We start from the raw sequence: 11181 nt of genomic DNA, 5'->3' as shown, positions 1-11181 counted from the left end.
CTTTTACGCCTATTCGTCAATTCATTTTATTTATTTTCGCACCCTTGTAAGACCGCTTCTATGGTCTTCCCCTCTCAAGGTGTTTAACCGATTTGCCAATTTTATAAGTCACTTTGTTTTTCTTTCGTTTTTTTTTTTTTTTTTTTTTTTTTCCCCTTCCGGCGCAGCCACTTGGAAGAATTGGACATGGACATTATTGCATAAAGTGGGACATAACAAAAAGGAGCCCCCTTGGGGGCGTATTGGTATATAATATATTTGTTCTGCTTTAGTAGGAATTTTTTTTTTTTTTTAAATTCTCTCACGTTATGCAATACATAGTTACCACCAAAAAAGGGAACCAAAAGAAACAAATCTGTTTGCAAAGGGAAGCACTTGGCACTTTGTTAGCCACTTTGAAGTTAACATTATTTCCTTTTTCTTATTATCCGCATAGGGTTGTTGCTTACCTACATTTAGCTTGCATCCTATTTTTGAAAAAAAAAAAAAAAAAAAAAAAAAAAAGATTTGTAAAATTTATCTTATGGGAATGTTTTGCTGAGCTTCCGCCACCCCCAATACCAGATTAAATTTGCCTGTTTCAAGGCAGCTTGTTGTAGGCTTTTTTTTTATGCCCCCAGTTGGCAATTGAACTCCGAGAAAAAGAAAAAAAAAATGTTTGCCTTTTCCCCTTGCGGAAATTAAAAAGAAGAACGACCTGTTGTTGAAAGAACAGATATAAAATTGCGCTCTATTTGCGTTTCATACTTGTTCGCAATTTATTTGTTTTTATTTTTCGAAAAATTGAACCTCCCAAATTAACCCGTTGTTATTATCCTGTCAGGGGAAGATGGTCCATATGGTGAACCATATCGCCTGTATCGCATAGCTTCAACAGAGGTACATTTTTTTTTTTTTTTTTTTTTCAAATTTGCTTATTTGTACGTGCTACTTTTATGTGGTACGTAGAGTTTTCGAGTTTGACAAGCGTTTTCATTTGCGCCTTTTCACTTGTTCGCGCCAGCTCCTATGTTTGTGTTCGAGCCAAGTAGCCGCACGTTAAATGGAGCATAATTCAGTCTCGTAAAGTGTTTGACAAAGTTTGAGGAGTCAGGAAAAAAAGTGAAGGAGGAGGTGGCCACCCGGGAAACATTCAAATTGGAAGGGACGTTTTTTTTTTTTAATTATATTCCCTGTGACTGTTACTGGTTGGTGGCACAGTTCTAAGGTAACACCATCGACCAACTAACTCCTTCCGAACGGTCAGCGCACGAGGCACAGTCAGTAAGCACGAATTAGGCTACTTCCGTTCAGCAGAATAATCTACAAAATTAAGGGAGTAATGAAAATAATCAGTTAAAAAGTGTCACCGCCTCCTCATCATTACTTGGACATATAAAATACGGCAAGCCAATGTAGGTGTTGTCATTACAGGGAGCGCGCCTATATATATAATACAAACGATCGAAGGGCGGTTATTAGAAGACTGCCACGAGACCAGTGCTAACCATCGCTAGTCTACATTACTAGCCTGCGTTGTGCACATTTTCTGCCCTACTGAATTTGCCGTTTAACACCCCCTACATTGGCACCATGTTGAGCAAACAGCTGAACGACCTCCGTGTGCAGAAGCGGGTCCAAGTGTTTGAAGATAGGAACATAGACAAGCTGACCAGGAACAAATATAGCCTATTTAGGAACGTGTACAAAAATGTGATCGTGTCCCCAGCGCATGCAGAATCATTAAAGAGTTGCCTGCGCAAGTTGATAGACATAAACAAATCATTTAGGCGGTTTGAGAAATTGTTCTACCTGGAGGAGAGCGATGTGTTGCACAGTTTTTACGACCATGAAGGGATGGAAGAGAAGCTTATGGAGGGGGAGTATCAAAATGGGGGTACAGGAAATGATAAAATTGATACCAGTTTGGATGACCAAGTTTACCGGAAGCACCGAGAATTCCTGACAGAGGAAGAACAAAGCTTGATCTTCAAAAAAGTGAAATCATTTCTAAGGCTGTGCTCCATTTATGCGAATAGAAAAGAAGTGAAAATCCTGATCGAGTTTTTAATATACAAGTACGAAATAAATGTGAAATGCAGCGAAGACATTTTGCTGTGTATTTTACCCAACCTTTCCTTGGCACACGTGAGCAACATTTTGGAGATTATCTATATAGAAAAGAGTTCTGCCTTTTTCTTCATAAATAACTTCAAGCACGAGGATCTGAAAAATGTCGACCAATCCGTGTTTGTTCATCACATAAAGAGGAACATATCCATATATAAAATTATCTTCGAGTATGTGGTGGAGTTGATATATAGCAGTGACGTTGCTACGGTTGACGCCTCCGCGCCGCAAAGCCCCAACAGTGCGACAATCCCGTATGTGCACTTCTTCATCTCAGTGACGGAAGATATCATCCACAGCTACATCGACATACCTGTTCAGATAATTGAATTCTTCTGCAACGTGTTGCTCGTACTGTTGAGAAGATGTGGAAAGTCCTTCGAGGTGATCAAGTGCGCACATAGCAAGTGGGAAAAGAACGACTATGTCACCCCACACATGGCTCACTCTGTGGCCACTCTCCAAATCCACCACTGCGTAGATTTTCTGGAGAAATTTGTGAAAACCTTCGAGGAGGCAATTGGAAAGTGCAAAACGGGGTTCAACTTTGACTTTTTGAAGAACAAAATTTTTGCCTTTTTTGACAGAAAGTTTTTATCATCGCTGGAGGGTGGGGGAGCAACGTGGATGGGAGGAGAAGACCGAATCACCCATGATGTGTCACCCCATGCCAGATTTATGCGTTCTTTACTTGTCCTTTTAAACATAATTTACAAAAATGCGCATCATATATCCCTCGCCAGCTTTGTTAAGGAGGAACAGGCAGATATGGGGGCAACTCCACAACGGGAGAGACTCACATCGGAACACCAAATAGATGAGAAAGTCATGCAAGGCATAATAAATTTTGCAAAGGAAAACAAAAAAAACTGTTTCGACAACAATATAAACGCCATCATACAGGATCACCAGGCTCTGCAAAGTTTGATGAACCTCCTATACAAGCTTAACAGCACCTACGAAGTGACAGACAATTTGTTAAAAATCGTGTTAATAAAGAGCTATGCTTTGAAGCTTAATTGGTTTTCCATAGAACAAATATTTTGGCAAACGCTTAGGAGTAAACAAAATTACGTGTTCAACATAATCGCCATGATAAATTTTATATCATTTTATATTTTCTTAATAAAATCAAGGGAGTACGAATTGGATGAAGGGATCTCTGAAGGTTCAAAGTTGAAGAAAAGTGTAGAATCGTTACGCACGAGGAATATTGTAGAAGCATTTCTGGGGAAGGTATCCCATGCGAACTCCCTTCACCCAGAGGTTATAATACGAAGTGAACACTTGTACCACATTGTTAAATTTTTCCTAAAGGAAAATAACGACCTTTTTAAGAAAAAAATTATTTTGTTCGAACTGTATAGCAAAATAGACGAGCGTTTACTAAGGCTGATTAAGGGGGCTAATAACAAACTTCACCGCCTGCACATTTTCAACGCCCTTGGTAATGACAAAGTCGATTTAAACAACCCTGAAGTGGTGGAGCGGGCCGTCAGGACTGTTAAGTACATGTATGACCACCGAATGGGCAGCGATACTTCAGCGGAATTGACTGTAGAAGAACCAACCGATTGCACAACCGGCGAACCGTCCGAGGAGGTGTCATTTTCCCTTGGAACAATAAAAAAAGGAAAGAATTTTTCCAAATCAAAGAGAAATATCGAGTGCCTGTACGCGAAAATATTCTACCAGTTGAGACAAAATAAAATTCAGTGCATGGATTACTTGAAGAAGTACGAACAAGAACTAATATATTTTTTCCCGTCCAAAAAGTATTTATACCGCATAATGTTTGACACTTTCAATGAACTGAAGAATCGCAACTTTTGTGAAATTGACAGTCAGAGAAATACGACGTTTCTGAAATTTTATTTGAAGTTATTTATAATCAAACTTAGCAAGTTGGAAATGAAAAATAATGTGAAATTGCAAAATGAAAAATTTTTTAAAAAATTCATCAATGTCAATTTTGCCTTTTTTTTCGTCCTTTATGATTACCTACAAAATAAGCACCTCTACCCGAACAATTCCTTCTTTTCGAGAAATATTTTATCTGGCAGTTTCAAACTGGTAGAGCAGTTTTTAACATTACTAATAAGGTTGAAAGACGTTCAGGGTTACACATTTGAGGAGTTCTTCCAAGCAGAATTGAAGCAGCGCCGCTGCCAAAATATCAAGGGGGTTATAAGACACAGTATTCCTTTCAGGGCACTCATACTTTGCAGAATTGTGCGCTACTTGTCGACGGAAGTGGAAAACTCCTTAGGGGAGTATATAGGTGGGAGCGTACTGGACAGGGGACAAGTGAAAGATTGTCTGGTGGAAGGCAACTCACTTCCTGCAGATGACTTAAAACGTTTCCTCCTGAATGTCCTCAAATGTGTATTCAAATACCTCGAGGACGTCAGCTGTATTAGAGAAGAATCGGAGAGCCGCATCTACAAAAGCATTGAGGAGTCGTTTCAAAAAACCATATTACAATTTAGAAGGATAAATTCATCAGTGACTTTTTACCTGTACTGTAAATATATAAACACATTTTTCCTGAGCGACGCATACATCCAATTTGTGTTGAAGACCTTGGACCTCTTCTTCTGCATTTTCAAAATTGAAAAAACGAAGAAGTATATAAAGGACAGAAACATATGCAAAACAATCATTGAGGAATTGTTTCGAATGAAATTAAAATTATTTAAAAATTTTAATTTGAAGTCGTTTTACCAAAGTTTTCTCCTGTCAATTATGATGGTCATATTTCCCGACATAGCAAATTCTCAACGGCACGCGAGTATGATGAGTCTTGCAAAAAAAAGTTGTCACGATGGTTCCTTTGCCATTGATTATTTTCTCATTAATAAGCTGTTTGAAAAGGACAAGGGGAAGAAATGCGAAGGAATTTTTCATTTGTTAGAAGACAACCAGAAGGAACGGGGGGTCCTCCCCCATGTACAGCACGGCGGGGAGATGAGTACCTCCAACCAGGGAGATCAACCCAACAACACACCATCACAACCTTCAAATGAATACAGCGTTACGCACTTCTTTGCAAATCGCAAAAGGAACAGGAAAATGGGTATAAACTATGAAGAAAAGAAATACTACTTGTTCATTTTCGCATACCTAAGTAGGCCCTTTTTTGATACCTTTCTGTCTCACTTCCATAATTTCTATCGCAAAAATTATATATATGGGGAGTTCTTGCAGGAAGCTTTAGTACGAGCCTTTTTGAGAAAAATTATGCGTAGAAATTCATACCCTTATAAAATTACCAAAATATATAAGGCCATATTGGGCGCTAAATGTGACGCATCCCTGAAGAAGAGGGAACTATTTCTCTTCCTTCATCTGGTCGATTTTTACGTCAACGCTTTGGAGAATGCGACTATGAAGAGGGGCAAGCGGGGGGGCAGGAAAAAAGGTGAGCAAGTCCCAACGGAGAAAAGCCTCCCCAATGAGAATGGCACCATGAGTGCGATGACTAGTTGGATGAACTACTTCACTGGAAAGGACAACAGCAGCGCAAACAAGGCGAATGAATCCACATACGTATCGGAGAAACTCCTCAAAAAAGTGAATTTACAAAATGTCCAAATGCGGGGATGCTCAGACACGCAGACATTTAATAGCAAGAAAAAAATTAAAAAAATTAAGTACAAAAATATAGTGAACGAACCAGCAGGGGAAGAAGCGGACAAAACATTTTTCCAAAATCTGAAAGGATTTTTTAAGTACCATGAAAATCTGTTCGCAAATTCATATTTCAAAAAAGAATTAGAAATAAAGGCCGTCTGTGAAGGGATAATATACCAGGTCATAAAATTGAAGAACAGGTATATAACAATCCAGTTGCTTTGTATTAGAAACTTTGCCACCAGCTCCCTGTTCACAAAAGATTTACAGTCCTACATTGATAAATTAGAAATAGCAAACTTGATGCTGTTTAAGAAATTGTTTTCCAACAAAGCGCATCACGATTATCACTCCATTTTGCTCATGTGCAAAAATGTTAGTAGTGTAAAGGAGAGGAACAAAATATTGCTATTCATGGAGGAGCAGATGATACAGGTCGGCAAGGAACAAGGCACCTCCGCGAGTCACATGGCTATCCTTAAAATTGTAATTGCTCTGTCGGATAGCGTTGCAAGAGGCAGTGGAAGTGGAGAGGCGCCCGTGGAGGACCCCTACCAAGCCCAGTTCGTGGAAACCCACATCAGAATATTTAAAAAAATTGCAAAATACGCACAAATAAGTGATGTCATGTTTTTGAAGCTACTAAAATATATAAGCAACATTTGCAGCCTCGTATATGAAGTCCCCGAGCTGGTAGCGCAGCACTTTTCGCTCACTGGAAATAATTTCCTTTTCGACGTTGTTGCCTTTTTCGAAAAAAATTTGTTTTATCTGTGTGAGGATGTTACAGCCCATTTGAAGCCCCTGGCGCACATTTTGGACAAAACGATTAAGAGGAAGATTTTCCTCTTTGTAAGGGCCAAACACATGGCTGCCGCTGCCGATGCTGAGATGGAGGGGGAAGGCATAGGAAATTTACGCCCCAATTCTGATGCCCATGCAGATCCACACAGTGGCCACCATAACGCAAACGGAGATAATCGCAGAGGCGGGAATATGCCCACTTTAGCAATTCGCTCAAATGACTCTACAAAAGGCTACGGACACGAAGTCATGGCGGAAGCCGAATTAGCAGAAGAAGGAGTAATTTGGAAAGCGTACAATGGAAGTGTAAGCCCCACCCTCGGATTACCAACCATGGAGATGAGCGAAGCACAGCACATGGTCAGACACTACCACCTCCACACCTTTGCTTACATTTGCACATTTATTAACCGCATATTTAAGAACGAAATAAATTTAGAGCACTTCACGGTCATAGTCAATAATTTAATTTTCCTCTTCAACAAAAAATACACATCGTATGTTATAGCCATTTGCCTCATAAATATAATAATAAAAATTAAGTTGGAAAAATTACATGCATGTAGAAATTATCTGCTCGAAATTTGCCACGTCTACTTTACCAGCGATTTAGATTATTGTATTAATAATCACTTGTTGCTACTTCTGGGATTGTATCTCTGTCCACACACACCTGAGAAGGATGAATTGGTGGACGGATCGCGCAAGTCACACGGGGATGATCACACAAGTGGGGGAGACACTCCACCTAAAACGGCTAATATACATGCCCCGTACGAAGACTTAAGCACGATTTACCCAGAGTATGTATTATCCAAGCTGAAGTACTTCAAGCCACATCTGAAGAAAGTTAAGAATAATCAGAATCTGTGTCTCAAAATAATTTCCCTCATATCTATAGTTAACACACTGAACAGAAATGCAATAAAATCTATTTCATATTTTATTTACATTATGACCCTACAAAATTTTGTACTCTGTTTTTGCTTCGCCAAAGATAAAGCCATTAACAGGAAGCTGAATATCCTCTTTAAGAAATTTTCATTTAGAAACACCGATACATTTATCTGGGCCTACGTGTTGAATAATTTCAAAATGGGGGGGGTCATTTCTGAGAGAGGAGATGCAATCGTTGGTAAATCCTCTAACGATGCTAAATCGAGGGGCCTCCACTTCGAGGAGCTATTCATACTCAAATTTTTACAAAACCTGAACAAGCTAAAGGACAACATGAAATTTGAAGAGGGATACAAAAAGTTTCTACGATGCAGAGAGAAGACAAACAACCATGGCACAGACTCACAAAACAGTGCAGCTCAATCCGAGGAACATTTCCTCTTTGATATTTTTAATGACCTATTAAAAAAGGAAACATATGATGAAAACGAAATTAGTAGCATTATGAAAAAAAGTCTGTTCCACTTTTATGAATTCCTAATAAATAAAATGCTCACGGTGAATTCTGTCAAGTACCCAAACCTGTTTAAAGAAATGTCTATTTTCATGAACCAGAAATTGAACACCGGAACGGACGTGAAGCCAATATTTGACGCCCTCATTTATTTCCTATACACTAGGAAAAATGAAAAGGCCATCGCGTCACTCAATCAAATGTATATTTATAACATGTTCAATAAGGCCTTATTCAAAATTTATGTGGATGATTGTACGAAGATAATTATCATTTCCAAGGTGAACGAAATTTTGAGGACCCTATTTGAACAGATCTACTTCATCGTAGCGAATGAGCAAAAGAACAGGTGTAGTAGTGCTGCTCTGCTACATGGGGACCCTTCTGATGAAGCGGAGATAATTTCCTTAAATGATCTGCAAGGAGATACGGAGGGGGACATTCGCGGTACAGACAATATGCCAATTGACAATGCAACTTTTAAGGGACCATTTTCTGGAAAAGCGAAAAAGAAGAGAACCTTCTCTAGCGAAATGGACATGATAAATGATGAATACAGAAAGTATTGTGAGCGCGTGGGTCGTTTAAGCAAAGGGCCACTCAGGGAAAAAACAAGCGTTGATATGCAAAACAATAATGCGTTTCTTGAAGGGGTTGACCAAGCAGATAAGAACTCCACATACCTGTCCGATGCGGAATCGATCGACTTGTATTCCACGCTGAGTGATAATAATGATGATGAGGAGGATGATAATGACGGGGGTAACAACTCAGAGTGCACCGAACAGGAAAGCGTAGGAAAAGGTACAAAATGGAGTGACGCCCAAATTGCACACATAAAAAATACAAACAAGATGAAAGATCTGAACAGCATTTTACTTCTGGACCTCTACCCCCTGAACACAATAGTGAAGTGTATATCGTCGGTGCTGCTTAACTTCCCGCTTTTCACGAAAAAACACCTGATTGAGTTATTCAGAATTATGTTTTTAAAAAATAAGCATTACATTCTAATCAATGAGAAGAATGTCCTACAAAATAACTTATACAATTTGAACAAAGCAAACAAAATGAAGCATATTGGCAAAGTAATGATGAATCCATTGAAGAAACTAAACATGTATCACTTATTTTTTATTTTTTCAAATAATCATTTGGAACTTTGCTTAAAGCATGTAGTGAGGTACTTCAAGAAAAACTTCCTCCATGTGGCGAAGAGGAAAACAACATACAGCTATAACGAATCCGTCATTTTGAACAACGCTCTATTTGTTTATCAACATTTGGTCATTTTTCAAAGCAGCTTATCTACCTCCAATAAGGGAAGCTCCGATTTAGGGTTGACATTACTCTTCTCTATTATAAAGGCTCACTTTAAGAATTGTGCCAAGTATGTTACCAGTCTCGTTCATAAATGGGGAGATAAAATAGAAAAGCTTAACGGAGAACATTTCTTCACTTATTACAGTAACCACTCCGATGCAGGAAAAAGGACAAGTGCACTAACCGTGGATCTAAGAATTGAGGAAGAGAACATTGTGAAGTCTTTAGTGTACACCTCAACCAAAATGAAAATGTCTTCCTTGGGAAACCTATTTGATAAACTTCTAGCATCATTCGAGAACCCAAATTTTGAATCCAAATCGAGTTCCCTCCTGGATAGCTACAAAACTGTCTACGAGAGGAGAATTTATTTCCTCTACTTTTACAGACTGTATCAAAATTTTGGTTCCGTCTTGAGTGAGAAGAATAAGTACCTTTTCGACCTCCTGAACAATATCAAATTTGTGCTACTTGCATGCCATAGGAATTCTTGCCAGTTGGGTTCCTCCAGCGCAACGCAAGAGGCCGCCAAAGGAGATGATACTAACTCTGCGTGCGAAGATACCCATGAGGATGCTCTCCAAAGGGATACTAATTACAACGTCGAGTATACTACCACTGTGGAGGGAACGAAACGAAGGAAGGTAAAAAAAGGAGTGGCTATCAGAAGCACTTGGTATTGGTTTGACCTGGGTTACTGCACTCTCCTATGTCTGTATGAAATTCTAAAAAATGAAAAAAAAAATCAGAAAAATTTTACCCCCATATTTTACGAAACCTGTTTCGATTATGTTATAAATTGCTTCGATATTTTCGCATACCTTCCAAGAGTGCACGCAAACGATGAATTTAAAAACAGCATCAACGAAGACGTCATACGATATAGCGAACACTTGGACATAAAAATGGTTTCTATTGCCCTCCTCGACATTTTAAAGCTAATGCTCTTTGAACTATACTCCTTATATATAAATGACCCAGAAAAAATACAAATCATGACCATGAGACTTTCCTTAAAAAATGAAAATAACAACACGAGCAGTAATGTTACCCTCTCCATTATACTGACTTTGAAATATATCTTTGACACTATTGGGTATAGGGAATTGCTCTTTGCCGTCACAGATTTGTATCAGCTATTTTCAGAACTGAATGATCATCCTGATGACGAAATTGAATTTGTCACCAAAGAGTGGTTCGCTTCGATAAGTAAATTCTCGGCTGAGGGGTGACCCCATGAGGATACGCACCCGTTTTTTTTTTTTTTTTTTTTTTTTCCCGCTGTTGCATCATTTCACCATTTTTACGTTTTCACGAATGTAATAGCGTTGTGCGTTTGTTATTCGACTTTTACTGTCTGTGCTGCATATGTTCAGCATCTATGTGGCACCAATGTAGTATATAATGTGCCATTTTCTGTGTTTTATTTGGGGTGGTCTTTACACCTACCCAACGCCTGTAGCACCATTTGCCGTTCGCTAATTTACACCCATGTTGATATAAAACTGTTGTGAACTGTAAAATTTATAGTGTCAATAAATAAAATGGAGTTACACAAAAATATTAACTCCTTCCCTTTTAAAAATTAATTTCTGTTCACACCACACATATGAGATGGGAAGGAAAAAAATAAATAAATTATTACCTCAGCATTGGAGAGGATCTCCGCAGTTGGCAATTAAAATTGAAAATATTACATTACAACATCCTCTTCTTTTTGATGCGAAAAAATGAAAATGGCAAATTTCCCGTCAATTTTTTCATCCCCCATTTTTGGCAATTTATGAATATCACCTTGTTAAGAATAAACTCATTGAGGAGGCATCACCACTAAACCTTAGTTTTGTTCTTATTTAATTTGTTTTATTTTTCTATTTGTTTTTTTTTTTTTTTTTTTTTTT

General features: G+C 38.4%; 1 protein-coding gene across 1 annotated transcript; it reads left to right on the top strand.

Moving 5' to 3' along the window:
- Positions 1-1572: 1572 nt before the first annotated feature.
- AK88_03074 (uncharacterized protein) lies at positions 1573-10512 on the top strand (the record flags this gene model as incomplete). The annotated part of the gene is made up of 1 exon (XM_012480697.1): positions 1573-10512. The coding sequence occupies one exon, from the start codon at positions 1573-1575 to the stop codon at positions 10510-10512; it is 8940 nt and encodes a 2979-aa protein (XP_012336120.1).
- Positions 10513-11181: the final 669 nt, after the last annotated feature.

This window comes from Plasmodium fragile, assembly GCF_000956335.1.
Source record: "Plasmodium fragile strain nilgiri unplaced genomic scaffold supercont1.33, whole genome shotgun sequence".
Classification (NCBI taxonomy): Eukaryota; Apicomplexa; class Aconoidasida; order Haemosporida; family Plasmodiidae; genus Plasmodium; species Plasmodium fragile.
This window is presented reverse-complemented; position numbering and strand designations above follow the sequence as displayed.